Source organism: Harpia harpyja, chromosome 16, assembly GCF_026419915.1.
Source record: "Harpia harpyja isolate bHarHar1 chromosome 16, bHarHar1 primary haplotype, whole genome shotgun sequence".
Taxonomy (NCBI): domain Eukaryota; kingdom Metazoa; phylum Chordata; class Aves; order Accipitriformes; family Accipitridae; genus Harpia; species Harpia harpyja.
In genome coordinates this window covers 23986096-24012024 of record NC_068955.1, presented here as the reverse complement: position 1 = coordinate 24012024, position 25929 = coordinate 23986096, and the positions used below count along the sequence as shown (strand labels likewise).

Genomic DNA, 25929 nt, shown 5'->3' with positions numbered 1-25929 from the left:
TCTTCACAGAGCTAGTCTAATGTATATGTAGCTAACTAAACTAAGAAATTGTTGTGAACATGCATTTAGCTTTGTATAATAGCTCTTTTTCAGACCTGCAGAAGGGCTGGTGTGTTTGAGAGCTTGTCCATTTTTTTTTTTATTTTTTTTTTTTCAGCTATACCAGCTGGTCTGGGAAAAGATATTTCCTCTTCCCACAAACCCTGTTTTGCATTACCAGCTTGCAGTTTTAACTTCATATGCTGATGACAATTAAAATAAGATGACATATCCACAGAACTTGCAATGAGGTACATCGTTAGCATAGTACCTTTGCCTATTTGATCTTCCATCTGTTTACCAAGAAAGAAATACTAACTTTTAATATGTGTTTTCCCATGTGTAAGAATATACATATTTGAAAGTTTTTCATATATGTATTTTTTACTCGTTTGCTGTCAGATAGTTTAAGTTCCTTTCTAAATTGCAGCCACAAAACTTCCTTTGATATGAAAAAGAAACGGATCTGTAAATCTTTGAAAGATTTCCCAAAGCTCCATTAATATTTGAACTGGAAATCTGAGATTTAAGAAACTTTGTTGGATAGCTATTGATTTTTTTTTTCTAATATCCCCAACTGCAGAATCCCTCTGCAGAGATTCTGTGGATAGTGACTATCTGTTCTTCATCTGCATTCCTAGTGACCCACATGAATATCTAGCAATACTTGGCATAACTGTGAATTGCACAAATACACTGAAAGAAAACTTTCTAAAAGTCTTTCAGTGCCCCAAAACTGCTTTGAAACAATGTTCTAGTACTTGTAGAGCTTTAACCATTGCATGCAGTAATAATACATAGGTATTAGCTATTCTTAGGTTATGGGGTTTTTTTATCTGTAGATCTTGGTGCTTTACAAAGGTATTCTGCTGTTTAATAGGGAACTGAGCTACAGAGAGACATTGTGAACTCAGATTCAGCCCAGCTGTTCAACGGCAGAAAGAATTCTGAAATGCAAGTCTCTTCTTAGTCCTGCACTCTCAACTTGGACATGCGCTCTCCTCAGTAGTATATTGCTGATGTCAGATGAACACACACACACACCACTGCACACACTCCCCTTAGAATTCACTGTACTTCCAAATATTTAATTTGCATTGGGTTGAAGATATAAGCAGCTGATTAAGATTCCCAGGGACAATGGGTCTTGTAAAGGAAGTGTCAACAGTCTGTAAACTACAGAATTGCTGTGGTTGGCAGTCTGAGGTTCAAATAAACCTGCCATCTACTGATATATGAAAAAAAGATGCATCAGTCCAACATATTACAGTAAATATTTTCTTTAAAAGGAAGAAGGGCTACTGAATCCAACAGGAGAACTTGGACAAAATAAATTAATAACGTGTAGCAGGATGTTGTTGTAAAAAGCTTGCTTTGGGAGATGATTCTGTTTTGCGCACATCAGTGTGCTTGAATTAGAATCGTAGTTTGCAAATGTGTCAGGGAGTTCACTGATGGCATCACCTTACATTTATGTTTTCTTCTGTTTTCTTCTGTCTTGATTTCATGGTCAGTGCCAGAAATCTCAAAGAATTTTTCATCCTCTGCCTATCTGTTTGGTTGGGGTTTTTTGTTGGTTTGAGGGTTTGGGTTGGGTTTTTTTTGTCTTTGAAGACAAGGTAATTCTTGGGTTTGAGTCTTTTGTGTTGATAGGATGTATTACTTCACAAGGAGCATTTTCCTTCCTCATTTACAATTTAATTCCTACTGTAATCTGGGCAAGTATTTATGTAATGAAGTCCTATTCTTATCAAAGTTGATTGAAGCTTTAATTACTATATCACTATAAAAATGCTCTTTAAAAAAGAGGATGAATTGACTGAATAAATAACAGGTGTTTATAGAGCTTGGTGAATGTTTTTATAAATGATTTGTCCAGATATAAACCAATAATTTTTTTTCCATAAATTCTTTTACGTTCTTCCTGGAAAAACATCCAGCCTGGGAATAGGTTAAAAAAAAGGAATTCTTCTGTATGCAAAATTGAATTTATATTAATGTTTGTCCTGAATTTTTATCCTGGCTATTCTTGAAAGCTCCTTACAACTTTCAGAGTTCACATACTGAAAAAACAGGAGTTTTATCATGTATCGTATGTCTTAGAGGAATAAAAATGTAGGGTGAGCAAGTCAAAGCAATAGGCAATCTACAGGTGTTGAGCAATTCAAGAACTAAGATATGGTGATAAGAAAACACTGAATAGCTAATTCTAAATAGCAAAGATGCTGAAAAGCTGAATTCCATTTGATTATTGTTCATTAGTATTTTACCAATATTTGGTCAAGTTAGAGGCACTGAGGTCAAGGCCTATGCAAGAGAACCAGCAAACATGTAAAATCAGTGAGAAGTGATTAAATAAATTACCAAGATGCTGAATTTTGGGTTGGGATTAAGGTTTTAAATTAACACAAACCCTTGCAGACTTATTGTTGTATGGCTTAGTTTGGAAGGAGTGTAGGTGAACTTACTTAGGTTTTTTTTTCTGGTGTGTTTTTTTTGTTTTTTTTTTTTAATTTTATTTTAGAGCTGAACTTTTACTCTGTGATAAAAGGTTATGGCTGAGGTGACCAGGGACACAGTGGTGGTGGGGCCATGGCAAGGCAGTGGTGGTAGGCACCTGGGCGAGGTGCAGTAGAGGGCTGGCACAAGCACAACACATTCCCTCCTCCCCTGCTATGGAAACTGGGAAGTCCCTAAAGGCAGGGACTGGTGAGGGAGACAGTCAGGTGTAATTGGAGGAGATGTGACCTAGAAATTGCTGGTGCTCCAGGCTTGCGGCAATGAATTTCCTTAGGGGTAAATGAAGCCTCATGCTGGGCTTGGAGAAACTGGCTCTGTTTAATCTACTCTTGGGAGCTTTCAGGGATTCCCAAGATAGCTCTTGAGTCGTTGTGTGGGATAAAGGGAGAGATTTTTTTTTTTAAGAACATATTTACTTTCTGGTATTGGAAGGAATCCTGAGTTTAAATATTCCAAGAAGCCTGGGTTTTTCCTTAGTAAACCTCCTCCCCAAAATAGACTGTGTGTGGAAGATGAGTTTCTGTCAACATTTAATCTTGAAAGATCCATTCAAGAGCAGCTTTAGTTTAAATCCCATTCTGCCTGTGTTACCCAGGGTGCTGGTAAGACTTTTCTAGATCTTTTGCAGCCTCTGTGCTGTTTCAAACATTCATCTTGTCCCATGGTTTTCCAGCTTCATTCAGTTTTTGCCCCAGTTAAGCCCAACAGAGCTTCTCTTTCCTTCTGTTTCTCTCAGCATTGCAGTATTTCTCTGCAATAGTATGTATGATGCTATTCTCATCGTGTCAGGAACCAAATATTTCTATAAAACGTATTAGAAATGAAAACTCTCTGTATTGTCAGTGTAAAAAATATGCTGAAGACATGAATGGCTGAACAGGCAAATGTAATTGAGCTACTGGAAGTTTAATATTGGAGATGCATTGTATTGACTGACAGTAGTATAAATGGTGAACAGACCTCTGCAAACATTTACTGTCATTACTCTTCACTACTTAGATTCCTAAGAGAAAGGAAGTTGAGAACAGTGCTAGAGAGTCATAAGAAATCATCTTAAGTGTCTCCCAAGCCCTTTCCTTTGTCTAATAGGACAACAGATATCTCCAGATCTTTTTTTAAACAGGCTTCAAAGACAGCATGGACCAATCTGTATTAGAAAAGCCTTATTCTTACTGTAGATAGAAGGGAATTTTAGTAGCAATGGGATCATTATTCCATCTAAATCAATAGACAGAGTTTCCATCTTGTTTAAGAAAAACTGACTGTGACTGCTGGGGGGGCGGGAAAGGAGATAGAGGTGCAAATTAGACAAATAGCTAGATCTATAGTAAGACATAAAGGTCTAAAAATGAGATAGGCGTATTTGAAAGTGCAATCCTCAAATTCCCTGCTTACTCTTCCAGTCACCAAAAGTTTTATTGCAGATTGTTTTGCAATGTTATTTGCCAGTCGACTGATGAACTCTTCCTTTGCCTGAACAGCAGCATCCTTTGATTTGGCCGAGATGAGCAACTAAATATTTATATGAAGGAAAGAACTTTTGGGGACTTTCCTCAACCTATGTCTCTTAATTTGGTAGTGGTACTCGGAATGCACTTACTGCAAACTTCCAATGTAAGTTGGTCACCTGAACGCTGTATACCTATTGATCCCAATACAATTGATGTCTTCTGAGGAAGGCAGTGTAGATCTCAGTCTTCAGAAAATGCATTCTAATTGATGGAACACCCTCACTTTCCTTTCTCTCTGGCTATTCTTTTGAGATTAGGCTCAGTTTTAGAAGACTAACATTTCCATGAGGGGCTGAGGGTGCTTCCAGAGACTTAGAGCTTCATAGTTAGAAGCTTCCTGAGAAGTGCGAGATGAGGATTTGAACACTTGCAAACCAAGCAAGGAATTGAAACCCATGTCTTTCTGACATCCTAAATGAATATTTTAATCACCAGTTCTTGTATAAAAGAGTAGGCATCATTCTTGCCAGTCATTTTTTGAAAGAGATGTATTCCCCTGTTAGTATTACTGTATTTATTTATAGAATATATTAAAGCTGGGCTTAAGCTTCCAGCTCCTAGGTTTGGGAAGGTGAATCCTACATCCCAGTAAAGTTATCAAGCACCTAATGGCCATGAGATTTAGGGCACTTGTCACCTTGATGTTTCTTCTATTGGCTAGTTTTGTTGGCCTCTGCTCTCTGAACTGACTCTTCTAAGGGGTCTAATAATCTTGTAATCAGTTTAAACATTTACCTGACGTACTGGTTTACTTTGAGGGCTAGGGGCCTTAAAATCAGGTGTTGCATAGCCAGGTATTGCATTGCACATGTTGCCTTGAAGATAATTCCTAAGACTTCAAATAGCTGTTTGAAATCATAGAAGCGGAAGGAAAGAAAAAGTTTAAAACGCCACCTACGATATCTTCCAGTCAACGCAGGGATATTCCGCAGTAATTAATACAGTCATCTAAAATGCTATTTAAAAATGAGCTCCTTAGCAGAAAAGCAAAAAGTAAGAAAGACTGCAGATCTTGTGAAATGCTTTTGTTTGTCAGGAAAGCCCATTTTGTGGGGGCAAGGGTGAGGGGAGAGAGAGTTTCCTCCAACCATTACAGCTCCATCAAATGCAATATTACCCCAGTAATGATTGTTATGCCTAATAGTCATGGACAGCAACTTTATTCATCCTAGCAAGTACACAAAGAAAAGCAGCACTGCAGTCTCTAAGATACGAAGCTTTCTCTGTTAAATTTGTCATGGATGGTTGGATTCATCAGTTTGCATGCATCTTTGACTGATACATCATGCTGGATGCTTTAGGCAAACACACACTAATTAGTAGAACAAATAGAAAACCCTGAGGATGCCCATGCTTAATGACATTGCCCATATTCTAAACCGTCTCTACGACAAATTACTCATTTCATGGCTGTAGGCAGTGCAAGTTAATTTATCTGTATCAGTTGCTAAGTTGAAGCATTCACTTTTAACAAGACACACTATATTATACCTTTCTAGGAAACTTTCCAACACTTCAGGTTTTAAACAAAGTAGAAACTAGAAGTAACAGGCCAGGCCGATTCAGGGATAAAATAAGAGATGTAGAATCTATTGTAAGTTTAAAGATTCAATAGGTGCTGATGAATTAGTTAACTTTTAACTAGTTTGGTACCATAAACCCCCCCCAAAATTGTGGAGAGGACTTGAAATGAAATCCTCAGAGGAGTGTTGGAGTTAGAACCCAGAACTCTGGCTCAGAACAAAGGTGGATTGTGTAGAAGCGTGTGTGGTTCCCACCATGAACGCTTCAGTCAGGTAATTGCTTTTCAATCAATCTCAGCAAAAGAAATGAGAACTCAAGTACGGAGAATGAAGCGAATTCACAGGCATCTTGTTCCAGTATGGTTATAGTTGTCTTGCCATTTTCAGTTGCGTATTGGTTTGCTTTTCTTCATTGATAAATCTGGCTGAAGAACCTGGATAAAGTGAACCTTGTTCTCATAAAATGAACGAGGTGAACGTAGTGGTTAAATGATAGCCAAGAGTCTATGATAATGCTGAACAGTAATCACTTAGCTACCTAAATGAACATGGGTCTTCAGAACAGGCATAACCAAGCCAACTCAAAGCTTCAGTAGCAAAAGCTGACTGAATATTGTTGCCCTAATGACAATGGATCAAGCTGCCCTCATACTGGCAGGCTGGATGTGAGGGGAACAGTGAAGGGAGTGAATTGAGAGGAGGAGGATGACCTAGCAGATTACACTGGAAAGTCAGGATTGCTCTTTCTGCCTCATTCAGCAGGGTGAGAGGAACAGAAAAAGCAACTTGTCCAGGAAAGACCATTTATCCTCCCATAGTCGAACCCTTTTCTCAGTAGTGGAAGTCTCTACGGCCAGCCTGGCTCTCCAAGTGGTCTGGCAGAAGCAATGTAGATGGTACCGTAGCCACTGTTGCAGGTGCCTAAGCAGGTATGTGCTTAAGAATTGGATGATACCGTTCAGTGTGGTTGCAAAAGCTTTGACTGCCATGTCTTCACAAGCATATGGATGGACATTGTCAATAACTACTTGTTTGCAATAAAAACTTAAAATCTCAACCAGCTGTTAACACTAACTTTAGTGAACACGTATTTTGAGGCTGTGCTGGTTTACATTCTTTATAAATGTGTAATTTAGAGACTAAAATATAGACAAGCTTACAGTAGCAAAGCTTTTGCCAAGTAACCTTGCAGAAAGTAAAAGGTGCAGCATCCTCACAGACACCTTGAAGAAACACCTTTATTTGGCACACAACACTAGGTTGTTGCTAAAAAACTTCCAAAGGTAACTTTGGAACACAAAAATTTGCAAATCTGATACTAGCAAATGCCTCAGTAGGTACCAGGAGGGTTTCAAGCTGCTTGCTGTTTGCCATACTTCCTTGGAAGTTGTGCTTAAATGCAGTTGCATTCATCAATCTGCTAGTCTTGTCCCAGAGAAAGTGATTAGAAAGAGTTTTGTGCCCTCTTGTACATCTGGCATCCTGAAAGAATTCAGGTCCTGATCAAGGATATACCTTTCTGACTTTCTCCTCCACTTACAAAGCAGTGGAGGGAGGGAGAGAAGAGCAGCATTTGGGGATCAAAACACTGGAGTTAGGGACCCCAGGGGGCTAAGTTCACTTTTTTCCCTACTGCTGTAAACTTCTTTTGTGGATTTAGAGAAGTCATTCAGTGCCATTGCACCTCAGTGTATATAGGCAAAATAATGAGACCTGCTCTCTCTTTGCTTTCTCCTGTTTGTATCTGCTCGGATTTTTCTGAGTGTCGGAGCAGACCTCCCATGTTCACTTAGGTGAACCGTGCTCACAGCTGTCGTGTGTGCGTGGTGTGCTTGTATGTACGCTTACATAGCCTGCATCTCGGATACGTACAGTTGCAGGTTCACGTAGAAATGAATCTCGTGTTTCTGGCACATCCACCTCTGTGCATCTCTCTTCTGTGGTACTCGAGATATTTCTACCCGCGAAGCTGCAGCCGATGCTCCTCGCTTGTCAAGCGCGCAGAGAGCAAGCGGTTGTCTTGGTCCATCTGTGCCGATTTAGCGGATAATGTTTACCACGTCTGCTGGTTTGGAGAAAGATGGGGGAGTGGAAGGGTGTCGGGAAATTCTTCGAGCCTTGTTATCCCTACAGTAACTATAGACTTTGGCAGGAATGCGGGTGATTAATTTCAGGTCTGTGGGCTTAGCCCGAGCGGCAGCAGCTCTCCCCGCCGCTGCGCTGGCTGTCTAGGCGACAGCAGCGTCCCCCGTGCTCCGCTCTTTGACCAAGCCCTATGAATTCAGCTCGGCTAAACAAACATTACCGAGCTGCTAATCACACGCTCTGAAACAAAACAGCACTTCACTTCGGGATCTGGGCAAGATCAGACTTCCCTTCCTCCCTCTCTCCCTCCCTCCCTCCCCCTCTCTCTCTCCCCTCCCCTCCCCTCCCCTCCCTCTCTGCCCCCCCCCCCGCTTTTCCCCTCCCTCTCCCCGGCAGCGGCTGAGCCGGTCCCTCCGACCTGGCAGCCTCATGCTGGGGGCCGCTGCCGGCCGGGGCTGACCGAGGCCGCCCTGCCCGTGCCGCCCTGCCCGCGGCCGCGCTGCCCGCCCTGCCCGCCCGGTCTCCCAGGCACCGCTGCTGCCCCGACGATAAAAAGTTGTGCGGAGCTCCGAGGATGGGAGCGCATCTGCAGCCCCTAGCCCTGCGGCTTCTGGCGTTGACTTTCCCCTTGGTGGCCAAGGGGTTTTCTGACGAAACCTTGGAGAAAGCCGCGAAATCCGAGGGATATTGCAGTCGGATCCTGCGAGCCCAAGGCACCAGGAGGGAAGGGTACAATGAATTTAGCCTCAGGGTGGAGGGCGATCCCGAATTTTACAAGCCTGGAAACAGTTACCGGGGTAAGTTGGCCATCCTCTACTTCCCATACTAACGATAATGGTCGGGACAAGTGTCTCTGAAACTAGAACGTGTCTCTGCCTGTCATCTCTGTATCCCTTTTGGCGTGTGTGTGACTGTGTGGGTTAAGACGGGGTAATATACTCCCACGCATTACTTTATTGGGGATGCTTTCATGACAAGCGAGAGGGAGTTGGATTTCACAGTATCGCTTTACTCCCAAACATTCACTCAGTGTTAAGAGGAATTTCCTTTCTTTTATGAATCCTCTCTACCGGCTCAGCCCTAGCACAAGATCACAAGTTGATGCGATACAAAACACACGCTCTTCCCCCGTTTACCTACTTCTACAGGATTTCTTCCTATCCCTTTAAATGTAACCCAGTGAACAGGAGAAGCTTTAACATTCAGCAGGAAGGAGAGGAAACTCGGAGCTAATTGTTCTTGCCCTGAAATATGAATGTTAATATAATGAGTTAGCATATGGGCAAACAGTGATGTAGCACGCTGCCAACTTCCCACATTTTCCACTTATGTTTATCCCACCCTCCGTTTTTTTCTGGGGAAATGAACAGATGGTTGAAACAGGAAAGAGGCAGAGACGGTGCCAATGACCACTGTAACTAAGAGATGGAGGCATTCGTTCCTCGCTGAGCATTTCACATACAATCCTTGAAATTAACTTCCAGAGGACATTTCAGTGTATTTTTCTGATTCATAGGCAAAGGCAGGTTTTGGTCACTTTTCCTTGCCTTTGGAAACAAACCTTCGTGGAGTATGCTGTTCACTTTGCATTGTTAAAGCAGTTCGAAAAGATTTTGGACATTTTTAGGTACCATAACTAAGGTACTTTATAGGCATCACTTTGGAAAACAAATTTTGAGAGTTTTGTCTAAGTGTTTCTCCTGATCTTCCTTAGATTCAGTGTAAAGAGCAATGTTTTCCCACTGCATGAACATGGGAATCTTAGTATAGATAGGGAGAAAAAAGCATGCACATAGCATAATCGTCATGTTCTCTTCAAGGTTGAAAAATACATCTGCAGCTGTGATTACCTTGTTTTGAGCATCAGCCTGTGATTTTTGCATGATTTTTGCTTGATTTTTTTTCTCAAGAATCGATTGATTTTAATTTGGTGTGAGGAAATGCACGTTTCCCGCGAATTGGTTAACTGTTCCAGACATTAGGATTAGTACCTTGAGTGAAAGATTTCATGTTGCGTGTCAGTTTGATACGTCTAGTAAGCAGGATAGAGATGTGTCAAGTTCTTTGACAGTGACAAATGTGAATCTTCTTAAAAAGTTTTGGAAATTGCTTCTGTAAAACCGTTATTGGATATTTTCAGTCATCTACCAAAGAAGTTTCTATTGCATGGAAATGCAGGGGGAAAGAAACTCCCAGATGAATTAGCAGAACTAATTTTCTGGAGATATTAGGTCTTGGCATTAGGAACTCAATTAATAAAATCACATTAGTATATTGTAGCTCCTTGGAAGAGAGAAAATTACAGCTGATAGTAAAAAGTTAAAATGTAGACCACAAATATGTGCCCAAGTTTTCAGTACTTAAGATTGAAGTATTCAAGTGGCACATAAGCTTACCTAGATAGTCCTTTAAGGGCACTTTCTGAATGACTGGAAGAATATAAGTAAATGTTACCGTAACATAATCTATGGCAATACTTAAAGCTAACAGCATTACAGAAAGTTTCAAGAGCTCGTTTTCAAAGGCATTTCTGTAGTACAACTGGAACTTTATTACTGTTTTATACAAAGGGTAGAAAATCCAACCAATGATAAAAAAAAATGTGGGATTATGGCAGGTCTGTGGGTTTTTTTATCTGTAAATTACTAGATGTACAACACCACAGAAGACTTGCACAACCTCCATTGTGTTGGAGCCAAATGTGCCTGTTTCCATGGCCCCTGCTTGATTTAATGCAATCTGGAGTCTTGGCATGTTCCCTAGTGAGCTCCTGGAATAAACTAGTATTTATGCAAGGTGGATAATACAGGAATTAACTGTACATGCAAATGCTGTATTCCACCAAATAGACAGCATAGAGGCATCCATTTATGTTTGTGACTCTCTTGATCGTTGGTTGATGTGACACACGCAAGACCCTCAAGCTGCAATGGCTGGAGGAAACATTGCAGCACTCTTGCAGTGTGGGAATCAGAAGACCGCAGTTCACAGCTGCTATTTGTCTTTGGGAAAATTTTTATGGCTTTCCTGCAGTTACTCACCTTTAGACCAACCAGAATCTATTTGCCCTAAGGGGAAATCCTGGGTGGATCTGTGTGTATGGAAGCCTTGGTTTTCTACCTCTCTGGAGCTGTGATAGAGGAAAATGGCCCCGAGCACTGAATAACCTATTTGAATGGGTATGCACCTCCTCTGGTCTGCAAACACTGGTAGCACTAAATAAGGACACATTCTCCTGCCTCAGATAATTAAAAAAGAAGTAGCAGCAGGGCTGAGGAGCCATTCTCCTTCCCTCTCTTATGTCTAACAAAGCAACAATGGCTATGGGCTTCGTGGTGTCCCACGGGGGAGGTGACATGGCTCATTTCTAACATCTTATATGGGACTTCTGATGCTGTAGCCTGCAAGTGGCCTTTATCTGCCTGGTCTTTCAGGCTGCCATACTGTTGCCTCTCCCCTTGTGGAGCAGGCAGCCAAATGCATGTGGTGGGCAGGTTTTCCCATAGTACCAGGTTTGTGGGCACACCATCCTGGGATCAAGGTCCTCTCCTACCCGCTGCTAAACTTAGACCTTCATGTAGCTGCTCATGCTTCCACTGAAGGTCAAAGTTCCCATTGCATTCAAAGGGCCCAAATGAGCCTTAAGTTTAGATGGTGTTATGGGGTAATGATCCTTGAAAGTACTCAGTCCTAGCTTTATTGATCTGTAGAGTTAGATTAATGATTGCATGAAAAATAAGGTAAGTTTCATCGTATTAAAAATATAAATGAAACTACTTCTAGCGAAAAGGCAGTAGTATGTCCATTTCACATGCTACCATGCAATGGACATAGTTTCTTCCATAATATCATGAAATTGTTATGCTGGTGAAGAAAAGGAAGATTTGACTATTTGATTAGCATAGTCCTTAGATATACTTTCTGTGTGAATGCTGTTTCTATTTTTAATGGAATTGCGGGTCTGTTCACCTTCTCAGTTTTCAAGGAAAAGCTCATTTAATGTTATACCCTCCCTTGCATTGGTTTGGGGACTTATCTCTTAAGGAGTGTTGAATCTTTTTTTTCCATTTCTTCCTCCCAACGTGCAAACACTCTTTTCTGTACTTTACAAACAAACCCTCATTCTGTAAATGTTTTAGCAATTTTCAAGTTTCATAAATTGTGGATAGAAGTAGATATTAAAAGTGTATTTGCTGGTACTTGTACGATGTACAACACAGGATGTGCTGTAGTGTAGGATGTGGAAACTCGGATTTCCTGCCTGAAACCAAAGGAGCAATTGCTTTGATCACCCCACCTTTAGCTGGGGACACTGGGGAAAGAGGAGTTCCTTGAAGGTGCGTGCCAAAGTGCAATTTAGGTAATTAGAGATTTGCTGGAGGGGATGCAAACAGACAAAAGTAACTGTTGATATGTAATCTTCCCTTTAAAGCAAAACCTTTAACTTTGAGGCTTGCACTGAGATTTAACTGATCTTTATGGGAAGTTCATATTGTTCAATGAATGTTAATTAATGTGAACACAGTGTGAGCAATGCTCAGCTGTTCTTTAAAATGGCAGAGTTTAGCCCAAGAAGGAGAACTCTCAACTCTTATGCAACCAGGAGCTGCTATCTCTGGTGAAAACCAGATGTAGTCTGACAGCTTCCCACTGCTGCCTGTGCAACGCAAGCCGCCTCCTGTGCTGAAGCAATCAGTTCAGAGCCAGTGACTACAGAACCGTCACCATAACAAGGCTCTCTGTATTTAGGAGTGCTTCAAATAAAGCCTTGCACTGCTATGTTACCTTAGCACACTGGATAGTTCAGAGAACTGACAGAAATCTTTTCAGCTCAGGTGTTAACGTTTGTGCTGGCCTAGCTCAGGGGTGACCAAAGCACACGTTCATCTTGGTAGCCTTAAGCTGAGGTTGCACGGACACTCAAAATTCCACACGAGTCCACTCTGCTCCTGCGGGCTGTCACCCTCCCAGCTCCTCACTTGTCTTGGGGCGTCCCCACGGCTGGCAGAAGCGCTCCTGGGGCTGCACGGTGCAGCCGCTCAGGGACTGCACCCAGCTGAACTCCCGGGTTAGGGGTTTTTGGGTCGTTTTACTTTTCAGCTGGATATGTTCCCTAGGTCAGCCGACAGCACAGCTGCGTGGACGCGGCTGCTGTGTGAGCAGTGCCGGGGGGGGAGGGCAGGATCACTCCTGTTGGAGGAAACATGGATTTATTCTGGGTTAAAATGACTGCGCAACCACAGCATGAGTACTGCTAACCCCAGGCATTCAAAAACTATGAGTCAGGCTTTGGAATTACCTTCCTCCGCCACCCGCCCCCCCCCCCCAATGGCTTTTGTAGCATTTCAGATGTCCTTTATTTTATAGGTAGGTGTTTGTTTAGAATTTTGAAAACTGTTTGGTTTGATCTGTAAATCTGTGAGGAAAATGATGAAAACTGTTGAGTCAATTCACAGCTGGATTCTCTGTTTGCTTGCATAAGTATTTAAGTATTTCTGGTGTAACCTTTTACTCATACTGATTCAGAGTTTTGAATTACATGTAATATATGGAAAAAATTGTTCCATGTAAAAGACCTTTATGGCAATTAGTTTCTAAGAATCAGTGTTCAAGCAAGTGTAATGTGTTCATCCTTGCTGAGTTCAGCTGTGTGTTGTTCCCAGTTACTGTAACTGAGAGGCTGGCTGTGGATTTTCATTTAGCTAGAGCTGCAAAAATTTGCAAAATTGGACTAATAATACTAATTATTGGGCAGATAATAAATTAATGAATTGGAGCAATACTTATAAATGTAGTCAGAAATTGTAATGTTATTATGCTACTACTTAGTTCCTGTGTACACAAGTGGTGTTCCCCAGGGCTCAGTATTGGGGCCAGTTCCCTTTAATATCTGTATCAATGATCTGGATGAGGGGATGGAGTGCACCCTCAGCAAGTTCGCAGAGGACACCAAGTTGGGAGGGAGGGTTGATCTGCCAGAGGGTAGGAAGGTTCTACAGAGGGATCTGGACAGGCTGAGGCCAATCGTATGAGGTTCAACAAGGCCAAGTGCCGGGTCCTGCACTTGGGTCACAACAACCCCATGCAGCGCTACAGGCTTGGGGAAGAGTGGCTGGAAAGCTGCCCGGCAGAAAAGGATCTGGGCGTGCTGGTTGACAGCCGGCTGAATATGAGCCAGCAGTGTGCCCGGGTGGCCACAAAGGCCAACGGCATCCTGGCCTGTATCAGAAATAGTGTGGCCAGCAGGAACAGGGAGGTGGTTGTTCCCCTGTACTGGGCACTGGTGAGGCCGCACCTCGAGTCCTGTGTTCAGTTTTGGGCCCCTCACTACAGGAAAGACATTGAGCTGCTGGAGCGTGTCCAGAGAAGGGCAACAAAGCTGGTGAGGGGCCTGGAGCACAAGTCTTATGAGGAGCAGATGAGGGAACTGGGGTTGTTTAGTCTGGAGAAGAGGAGGCTGAGGGGAGACCTTATCGCTCTCTACAACTACCTGAAAGGGGGTTGTAGCGAGATGGGTGCTGGTGTCTTCTGTCAGATGGCTGGAGATAGGACGAGAAGAAATGGCCTCAAGTTGCAACAGGAGCGGTTTATATTGGGTATTAGAAAAAAATCTCTTTACTGAAATGGTTGTCAGGCGTTGGAACAGGCTGCCCAGGGAAGTGGTGGAGTCACCATCCCTGGAGGTATTCAAAAAGCGTGTAGAAAAGGCACTTCAGGACATGGTTTAGTGGGCACGGTTGATGGTTGGACTTGATGATCTTAAAGGTTTTTTCTAACCTAAACAATTCTATGATTCTGTATAAAATGTGAGAGTTTCTTTCCCTGAAAATGATGAGGTTTAACCTCACAATAAGGTTCCATGGAATGAAAAGCATGCTGAAAAATCTTGAGGGTTGGGGGACTTGCTGTTATGCCCATCACTACTCTAGATTTGTGCAGGTGTTTTCAGGTGTACAGGTCTAATCAAGGTAGTATCATTTCAATTTTTAACCTTTTTGTGTACCTCTCCAATCCTCCTTTTTTCACATACAGTCAGAAAAGTTATGTATTTTTACAAGCACCATGGTTTTTAGACCCAAATACAGCTGCATAATGCTAGAAATTTTTAAATATCCTATTTTATATTTTTCCGTTACTTAATTTCTAGATCAAAGAGCTCTCCATATGTTCCAAATGAACTCTGGGCATATTTTGAAATCTGTATCTTTTAAGGGCATTCTGTCATTTTTAGTAATGTGATTCAACCCCTCACGGCCTATTTGTGTGAGAGGGAGTCTCTTGTGAATACTCTTCTATGAAGCAGCATTGGTAGTTGCAGTTTGCTCATGAAAACTCTGGGTGGTCTTCAGTTTTTATTGTGCCAGTTAGGGTTTGAGAGTGTGACAATAGTGTACTACAAGCAATGCTGCCCACATTACGCTTAAAGTAAAAGCTACTTAAAAGTATTAGTAATCCAGTTTTCTGTCTCTTTTACTTTCATTCAAAATTATTTTTTCCCTAAAATGTACCTCTGTTTCAGAAAAGGATTCCTATAAGGTGTTGAAAAGGGTTCAGTAATTTTAATGTTCCCCTAAAAGTCCTGCCTCAAAGCTCTGCCTCATTCTATCTTTCTGATAGCGTTCAAAAGAGCCAGAGCTGACGTAACTCGCATGTTGCTGAGTGGTGCTTAGGTACTGATGATGGCAAATGGAAAAATCACGCAAAGGTATCTTGCACTAGCAGAAAATGAGGGATGTAATCCTGATGCGGAGCATGGTAAAATCAGATTAGTCAGCATTATGTTATTTGTTCTCTGCTGGTGGATCCAATGACGCCGTCCTGGTCAGGACTGGTGTGTGAAGAAGGGTGTTTTGCTGATACGTAGGATGCTTTGGCAATCAGAGCTGGCAGCACAATCTTTAGAGGTCAGCTTTAGCTGTGAGTTTAACTTTGTGTCCTGTTCTGCCCTGAGGTTAAGGGAGAGGAAGGATACTTTTAGAGTGACGGTCTCCAGCTGGAGTACTGTGTTGAGTGTAGCTGAGCTGGAGCAGGCAATAAGGTTATCTTGCTTTACAGTTAAAGAAACTTTTGGTGTACTAAAATGCCTAGACGCTTGTCTATGCTCAGAGCAGAAGAAAAGCTGAAGCCAAATATTTAGGGGATGTTCCCTCATATTTAAAAAAACCCAACCAACCAAACAAAATGACAGCAGCAACAACAACAACAAAAAAAAACCAAGGGAAAAAAAAAACCCCAAGCACGTGTGTCCCCACCCCCAAACCACCACCACCAAAATATCCCTCCTGTAGATCTGAGCAGATTAGCAATCTCTGTTCTTAAAAAAAAAAAAAAAAAAAAAAAAAAGGGGGGGGGGGGGAGGGGGGAAAGCTGAGGTATTTCACATCATGCCAGTGTTTTTCAGTTTATGTGGAAACTTGGACTGAATATTTTTGTGTTCTGGCTGGCTCTGCTCCATGTTATTAGTGTTCTAGCTTTTGTTAATACCAATTTAAAACACACGCCTTTCACGTTGAACTGTGAAATGATATGCAAGTGGCTGATTTCACAATTGATATTATGTTTTCATTATTTCTCTGTTCTTTATATCTCAGTGACACTTTCTGCTGCCACTCCTGCTTACTTTCGAGGATTCACACTGATCGCTCTAAAGGAAGGAAAAGAAGGTGACAAAGAAGAAGACCATGCAGGAACTTTCCAGGTGAGAGAACTTTCCCTGACTTGTACCTCTAGGAGTCTTCCTTGCTGTATGCTTGGCTCAAAGGGAGATTTTATATGCACAGCAGAATGAAGACTATGTTTAAGTAAGCATAAATATTTGTGGATGTTGACACGAGAGCGACATAGCGTATTTTATATTCCACGCAACCTCTTCAAGAGGTCAAGGCTTTTGTACCATGACTTCAGCTCACCTTCCCACATTCTTACAGTTAAACATGAGCATCAATTATTTGAATTGGAGCCTAGAACACCTGACTTTGTTATCCAAAGTGAATATCAAAATTGTTTTATTCACATATTGAATTTTGTATTTTTTTGCCTAGATATTTTTGTCCATTCAGATGTAGATTATGACTGAGAAGTGTTTGCCACAGCTGTAATGACTGTTTTATCAGTCATAAAATAGATTCTGCTGTTTTATTGATGCTCAGTAGTACTTAACGAACACATTCAGTGGGATGAAATGTTGTTTATCATTATTAAAAGGATCAGAATCCAGAGCGATGATTCACAAAATAGTATTTCCAGCTACTTCAAGATCACATTGCATGAAAGGAATTCTGGAAATTGAGAATACACATCATATTTATGAAAGTAGGTAGAAATTATGTAGGTTTGTTGTTTGCTGATTCTCAGATAAGGAATTGATTGCTATTTGACTTTCCAAACTTAGAAGTATTGTTGAATGATATTGATTTATAATTTGTAGGATGGGTAATAATATCGATACTAATTTTAATAATGATTTATAGATAGAAGATTTCACTTGCCTCAAAGAAGCATTTCTGTGTTTTCAAGGGAAATACTCAAAAGTTCTAATTTTGGTGATCTACAAGGAGACAGAAATCAACTTAATCCTAGCATCTCTTCCTGAAGCATCTTCTGGTTTTTGTATATAGCAAATATGATGTGCAAACTCAATACGTATTTGCCCTGTTTTCCTGTTGAGTTTGCCTAGAGGCCTCTTTCTGATTTTCATACATTTTGGAAAAAGATCTAGAGTAAGAAAGAACTTATTTGATGTTGGAATAACTCCATCTTCCTTAAAATTAAACAATTTCCTAATATTATTTGGGAGAAATCTGTTTAATATGGATAGTTTGTTTTTTTTTTTTTTAAGAATAACCTAGCATTGAAGCATCAGCTACTGTTAAGAAGTAGAAATGGCAGTGCTTCATCTATTTTAAAAGAGACTTGTTAACGTTCATTTCTGTATTTCAGCTGTTAATGTCTCTATAGTTGTGGCTAATGGGAAAGATTTGACCTGAGTTTTGCCTTTATGGCCAGGCGTATGTCTAGCTCATAATGTAGTGAGAAACTCACTAAGCTTTGCTGAAGTACAGAGGAATTTCGAAGTCAGCAGAGTGGGATGCAAATGGAAATTCTATATAGATGAAAAAAAAAAAGCCCAACGAATCTCAGTGGAGGGAAGATTGTTTAATTAGCTTTATTTTATGGATTGCAATCTAAAATCAGTATTCTAATTGGCAGATGAGAGTTTGAAATTTTATGCGTAACTAAACTTGTATTTCTGTGTCACAAGCAGTACTCACTGTGGTCGCCGTCCCACATTAGCACAATTAACTGAAGTTCATTCGGATAGTGCCTGCCAGTTCTGCCTGTGTTGATACTTAAATAAGAATCTTAAATCTGTATCCAATGAATGCTTACAGTGATAAAGACCAATGTCTCTTGTATCATTGCTAGGTGCTAGTAACTAGAAGAGGAAAAAAGATGTTTAGTTCAAGGGTTTGCACTGTGTTTTTATTATAATGTCAAGATCCTAATGGTGTCTAAACAGCTGTGCAGAGTAAGAAAAAACTGTGTGTACAATAACTTCCATGTCCCTTGCAGTTACGTATTTCCTGTGCTCACATGGAGAATATGTTATTCCGTGAATTACCTAGTAGAACAGAACTCAGTGAAAATTCCTAATAGTGGCAAGAGACTAAATGCTACTTCTGGTCTACTGGCATAAGCCGCTGCCCCCATGAGGAGATACATATACTTGTTCAAATAATAGTCAAAACAAAGCACATGAATGCACTGCCTGAAGCAAAGTGCTTCATTCATATTAGCAAGACTTTGCAGTATGACCAGGATAGAAAGAAATGAAAGTTGACCAAATAAGACATACGCTTCCCCCCATGCCTCAGAGACTGTAAAACACCATTTTTTCAAGCCTGTGAGTGGCGCTTTCAAATCATGAAGTATGGGTTGCAATATCTTTCATGGGGAAAACCAGAACCCATGCTCTGTACTCAGGTCAAGATCCCATTGGGGCTGTGCCTTCTGTTTTGCACAGCTATTGAGTGTTAAACTGATCAACAGGTGTAATGCCTCAAAGTACTGTAAAGGGGCATGTGCTACAGTAGCAAGGTGTTAAATAAGGTCTAATATCTCAGACATGGTAACTGAGGCTGGAAAAACATTGTTTTCAGTGGTCACGGTCATGCTGCAGCAGGTTGAGTGCTGCAGCCCGTTGCAAAGGATGAACGTGCAGTAAGCTGCTGCCAGGAGTTGGCCCTGCAGGGGCTTTGCTCTTTTACAACCTCCTCATGGCTCATTTACTCTTGCCTGACTCTGCAAGTCAGCAGGTACGGTCAATCTTCATTAATCATTAAGCTGCAGGGTCTTGATCCTATAAATAGCACAGCTGTTAAAATTCTTGGTCGGACAGGTATTGTTTTTCTGTACTTTTTTTGGTTACCTTTATACTTGCCATGGAGTAGAGCCTTTTAGAGAAGTGTAGTTTGGACTCCACCATTCTAAATTCCTCTGAGAAAATTGAGACTTTTAAATCTGATTTTACTGTTGTTTGTTTATTTAATGCAGCCAAACTTCTTTTTCTTTGTCCTTGTAGCACACCCAGGGCACAGTTTGGCTTTAAAATAAACAAATCGCATTGTCTCCCACAAACACGCAAACGTATGTTAAATAGCTAAATTAAATATGGTTGGGGAATTAAAGATGCCAAATTCAGTCATAGAAGTTTGGGGATATAATAATACAGCTCTTACTTATGCCAGTGGTAATTGTACAACTCGGGGGTGCAGTGCGGCTCTCTGAAAGCTTTGGATATCGTGTCCCATTGACCTCTTTACACAAGCCATTCCCAACTGTTGTCATGCAGACTGCTGATCTTTCTCTTCTGTAATGTTTAGTAACAGTCTGCAAATTGTTGGAAGGCAAATTATACTCGAGGGCAACAATCAAGCACTGATTGACTATAGAACAGTATCTATACAGGCCATTTTAATCAACATATGTCTGCAATGTAATAGATTTAGTCTGGTAAATAATGTAGAATAATAGAAATTTAGTGCTGAACCTCATCTATCTTCCTCGTTCTCTGAGGAAGAATATATATTCCAAGAAGATTCTTGGTGGATGTTTTCTGAATCTGTTCTGAAGAAGTATTCAACAACAGCAAAAAATTAATCTCTCCAAGTGGCCTCTTCAAACACTTCAATATATTATATTTTATAGAAAATATAAGGAAAACTTTATAGAGCTTTTACTAACATCAAAACTGAGTCTTCACTAATAGTGGTTAAAGTGCTGTCTTATCAGATTATCTTCTTAAATTAAGAATTTTTCTTGATATCTTAAGAGACAGTTATTCTGAAGTTTCCCTTATTCTCTCTTCAATTCCACACACTCTCCACCTGTTTCTTATTAAAATTCTCATATTTTCATTGTAGGGCATCTTTTTTTCAATTTTGCTATTTCTGCAGTCAAATTGAGAGTTCAGTCTTATATTCCTCAGAGTTATACACAATAGTCAATCTGGACTCTCAGCATAAAAGCATATGGAATTTAGATGCAATAATCCTTTGGAGTATCCTAATTGCTTCCCTTGTCTTCATGCAGAATCCTCTAAGTGTATGCAACTTGCCTTTACTGCAGGAACATCTCAGCATTGTAGAGGAGGTCCATGATAAAGTCCTAAATCCTTTCCTGCATGTACTGCTGCCTACATTGTGATTCCTCATTTTCTGTCTGTGCACTTAATTTCCTCTAAGTGTGGAGCTTTATTCAATTTATCAAGAAATTTCTGAACTACAATCCTATCTTTCAAAGTGCTCACCATTCCTCCAAAAATTGGTGTTATTTGTGGACTTTATAACTGTATGCTTTACAACTAAACAGTCAATGTAATATACAGTGTGCAAATGTGACCTACTTCTCTCATGCACAGTGATAAACTGAGTTGTAAAGACTCAAAATTAGACACTTCTCTGTATTGTTTTGGCATAATCAGCTGTTAGATTCTTATGTTATGTCCACTATTTTTGTGATAGTTTAGTGTTAAATGCATTCATCATAGTAGTGTTCCTGGAGGTGTCCTTTTGACTTTCTTTGCTCTAGAGTGAATCAAGACATTCTCAGTTTAAGTCACTGAATTTAATGACCCACTAGTGCAAAACCAATGTAAGAACATAAGCAGGGACGGCAGTAGCAAGAGTGAAGGTTTCATTAAAAGTATGGCATTTACAAAAGCTAGGGACGTGTGCTGAAGAAGAAAACATTTAAGGAAAATTGGAGTAGTAGTGAGCTAAGTAAGGTAAGTGGTCCTTTATTCTAAGCCCTTCTTCTCTAGGTTTATTCTGAAAGAATAGCCCTAACCATTGCCTTTGTTTTTGAAGACACGCTGACTGATGACCAGTTCTTTTGATGCTGTTTAGCTGACTGATGTGTTTACCAAAGCTTTTAGATTAAAAGGTATTTTTACAAGCTCTTAGAAAAGCAGTTCCTCAATTGCTCTGTTCCAGCATTTTATAGGAATCTTACGTCTTTTTAAGCAGCTGATATACTGCATTTTGAAAGAAGCAGTCTTAAAAGGCTTTTAGCCATGTCTCATGATTTATTAGTCCTTGTATCTATAAGCAGTTTGTTTATAGTTTTTAAAAAATTAATGACTACAATTATTTATTAAGCTTTTTAATATAAAAATTAAGCTGTGCTTATGTAATCTTGATGTTGCACTCAACTTGCATGTTTTTTTAACCTTGTATCCTAATATAAGCACATCAGGCTACTTAATAAATGGCTTATTCTGAGATGTATGAAATGATGTAGTTTTGTTTAACAAGTGTGCAGAACTTTGAAGTATTTTGCTCATGTTTGCATTCTCTACATTCCCTTTCCAAGCATCTTATCACTGAAACTGAGTCTGTCATCTTAGTGCTTATAAGCATATGGAAGTAATGTATTTTTATTCTGATTTGATGTGAAATGTTCAAAATCAACAATGATTTGCAAACCAAGGAGGATGAATTTCCACTTCATAGTGAAACAACATAGTTTAGGGTTCTTAGTAAAGCTGCCTCACACTAGTGAATGAAAACAATGTTTCTATCTAATTAAACTTTCAAATTTAAAAAATTCTTCAGGGTTTTCATGAACGAGGGCTCAGATATTACAAGTAGGAAACATAAACTTCAAGCGACGTGATGAGAGGAGGGTGGGGGAGAAAGAATGGACACTGTTTACTTTTACCTTTAAATCTAGTAATTATGAGGCCATGTTGTTGTATGCCTACTTTACATTTATCAAATGGAAAAGAATACAAAGTTGTCTAGGTTGGTTTCAAAGAGAGACAGATGCTGTACCCCTCAAAAGGGGGGGAATGCAATTGCATCCAAACCCCTAAATGAAAATTCTCTTTCTGAAGTATTGATCAGCAGTTCTACTATCAGCAGGAGAGAAATCAATGTGAAATAGCTGTACACAGTCATTAAATTCGTGATCCAAAGCTCAGGATCCAAATTTAACATTACAGGAGTATGTTAAATATGAAAGAATCAGAATATGCCAGGTATATGATTTGGAGACTGAGAAGGTAGAGATAAATTCTGAGTCTGTAAAATTTAAGTCTCCTGGTCTTTTGCATTTGCAAGAGTATTCCTGAATTTTCTTTCTGTGAGAATCATTGCATATATTATTCTAGACAGAAAAAAGAAATGATTTTATAATGGTAAAACAAGCTCTAATTCACTTTTCCCGCAGGGTGGAATTGATTGTCCTTAATAATGAAAACTTTCACACATTTTTCTAGGACTCTCCAACTTCCATATTGTGATACTCAGGGATTAAATATGAGCTTAAAAAAAAAAAAAAAAAAAAGAAAAAGGTATCTGCCACAGCCAATTCTAGCATTGATTGGAAAATGTGAACACTTTGAATGAGATTAAATACAAAAATCTCCAGTACACTGGAGAAACCTTAACCTGAACCACTTATTGGCAAGGTTTTGGTTAAAAATTGTCTCGGGAGATACATCCTGCTTCAAACAGTAAAAGATAACTATTTAAAAGAGTGATGAGCACCAGAAACTCACAGAAGAGAAACAGCTCTGTGATAGTGATTATTTGCTACTGATGAGGCTGTAGAAAAAACAAATTAGATTCTAATCATGTAGGGGTTTTTGCATCCTTCCTTTACATTTATTTGTTTGTTCTGGTTTGGGTTTACAGTATGAATGAGGCAAAATTTTTTCATTGTAACATTTCCCACTTTTTGCATATACTAAATGTTGGCTTGTTATACCTTGGGAACTCCTTCAACTCATTGTATACATAGTTGCTGTGTCTTTCAGAATTAATTATTGAAACCATAAAATCGCACACTCAAAATTAGAAAATATAAGAAATTTCTGAATACTGCTTTGTTGTGTATTTTATTATAGTGGATCTTTGAAGTACTAGCTAACACACATTTACGAAGAGGAAATAAATATTAAATTGTACTTGCAGTGTAACTTCACTACTGAACGAAAATGGGTTTCAGTTTCTTAGCCTAGGCTCTTACTTGTGTTGACAACTTGCTTATCTCAACTCCGTGAGTTTTTCACATAGCTTCCTGGTTTATCATGTAATAGGGCAAGAGCTAAGAGGCTTTCTGTGACAGACCTCTGAGATTTATGTGGCCCAGACTCTTCCACCACGGATGCTGGGAGCATGAGAGTCAACAGGTACAAGCTCAAACAAGGCAGGGTAAGACTAGATGTAAGGAAGAACTTTGTCTCTACAAGGACAGTCAGGCAGTGGCAGGGATTGCCCAGACAAGGCTATGTAGTCTTCACTTGGAGGTTTTGAAGACTTGCCTGGATACAAGTATTTGTATTTCTAGTAGTGTATTTTGATCATTGGAGTTATGAACAAATGCCAACACATACAATACCCAGTCTCTAGTACATACACAGTCCAGTATAGTTACACTCAGTCTGTAGTGTAAGATGTGTACAACATTCTTTTACATGGGCATTTGAATCAATCTGAACAAGTTCATAACCATTGATTTAATATTGAAAAACTTGCCTATATATACCTTTGTGCTAAATATTCATAACCTGAGCACTCAAACCAGAGACTTCTTTCCCCCAGCCCCACTTTGATAGGGCATACTTGTGCTGATGGAAGAATGATAGCTTAACCCTGACTTCCTCTCAGCCAGCTTAATTTTAAATATGCTGGAGTGCCTTTTGTAAGGATTTTCTTGCTATGTAACTGCCATCACTTTTAAAAATTTAAATTCTTTTTTTATTACATTTATTTGGCTTTAGTTTCTCTTCTGCCATTTTTTTTCTTTATTCACCCTTTTCCTGTTTCTCTGCTTGGCTATGGAAAAGATCATCTAGTTTTTGGCCATGTAGTTTTTAGTCCTCTTTCTTAATTTAATCTAATTTTATTTATTTTCTTTTCTTTATATCTGGGTTTTTTTTGTCTGCTGGGGAAATGCTCTTTCTTGAGAATGACTTCAAATGATGGTTGTGTCACAGTAAAAGCTTATGTTTTTTGAAAAGGGTTATACCTAAACAAATATTTTATTTGTTGACGTTTCAAGTTTTGCTTTAAAAACCAACCACCCACCCACCCACCCCCCCCCAAAACAAACAAAAAAACCCAAACAAAAAACCTTCCTAAACCCCACCAAAACCAGGAAGCATGCCTCTTGCTATATGTTAGCTAAAACTCCAGAGTCCTCTTCAGATCCAAGGCTTATCAGAGTCAGGTTATCAAGTTAGTCAAGTCTAAGTTCTGCCCTGCCTTGCAGTCTGCCAGTGCATGCAGCCTACCTATGCAGTGCCAGAGTACATCATGGTAAGATATCAGAATTGCCTAATTAAATCTCCTGTTAAAAAAGAATACTAGTTTATTCTGTTCCTAGGATTAGCACTAAACTGCAAGACTTTCTGGTTCAAAGAGGCTTATTAGAGGATTGTTTCCTAGAATTTGGCACTGATGCTTAACAAATCAGCTTCACTGTCGGAAGAAATAAAGAGAGGAAATGACATTGGAAGCACCATCCCCTTCTGCCTTGGAGACTCCAGTCTGCTCTTCAGGCACATCAGCACTGGGAGTCTGCTTCTGGGCCTTTTGATGCCTTACAAGGGTTCTCTGTTCAGGGCTTGCTTCCAGACTCGAGGCCAGTTTTGCATTTGCAATTATTTCATTCAGAGCCAAAGTCTGGTTCTGGGAGTGCAGATCCCACTAACTGTCTTTTGTCAATCAGCAGAAGCTGTATGTTCTTCCCCTGGGCAGTATTTAAGAGGACATATCTATCTCAGTGTCTCTAAAGGGATGCATTTCAAATATCCTTTTTCTCCAGTCCAGGTAATCTACCTAACTCATTGTTATTCTGGTGTTAGATAGTCTTTCTTCAGATGGGCCATGTGAAATTTTAGGAAAGATATTTAACCCTCTGGCAACAGCCAGATGCTTTACAGTTACCATAAGGTAACTGTCATGGGTTATAACTCTACATGTATGTAGGCTCCAGGTTCACTGAAATGTCTATTCAGCTTCTCTTTCTTCATTCATAATGTTGCCATCAGGCTTTCCTTCCTAGATTTCCCTTTTGGTCTCCTCATTATTTACCAGCTTCATCTAAGGCACTCATCAATTACTCTAGATTTTTTTTGTGTGTGTCTCTACTGAGAAAGATCAGCATTCTTCACTCATTAGCTCCTATTATCTTTCTTTAATGCTCCAAGAATTACTTCTGATGTAGTTGTTTGCTATTCTGCAGCATCAGAAAACCTTCAGTGCATCAGTTCTAATCAATGGGACCTTAGAGCAAGTGTTTGTTCTTTGCACTTCCACTTTACATCAGGTTACAAAGCTTTTATTGGGTATTCCCTACTGATCTGGACTTCTTCAGCTATCACTGCCTATAATCTGAACTACAATAGGTATGGATCTGGACAACCATGTTAACCCTATAATGACACAGGACTTTAAAAGGAAGAATTACTCTGGGGAAATGTGCTTATTCTGACACTTCTTTCCAAATGAGCACTGCCAGCTACCAGACTACAATGACTAGACTATAGAAGTACAGAATTATGTCAGTACTTGAAAGTCTTTTCTCATAATGTGCTTCCTTTTCCCTTGAAGTGATTTGGGGGTGGGGGAAGGTGGTGATAAAGGCTGAGGGTCCACTTGACAGTTTCTCCAGGCTGTATGGACTATTCTACTACTTTAAGAAAATCCTGCTGTCAGTCCTCTGGACTTTTGAGGAAGGTACAC

General features: G+C 40.0%; 1 protein-coding gene across 1 annotated transcript in view; it reads left to right on the top strand.

Annotated features, from left to right (window-relative positions):
• The first annotated feature begins 8138 nt into the window (after positions 1–8138).
• SPON1 (spondin 1) overlaps positions 8139–25929 on the top strand; it is a 204025-nt gene continuing 186234 nt past the window's right edge. Inside the window, exons 1-2 of the mRNA XM_052810469.1 lie at positions 8139–8475; positions 16270–16376. Of these exons, the coding sequence (XP_052666429.1) occupies positions 8253–8475; positions 16270–16376 (330 nt within the window). The 5' untranslated portion in view covers positions 8139–8252. The remainder of the gene's footprint in view (positions 8476–16269; positions 16377–25929) is intronic.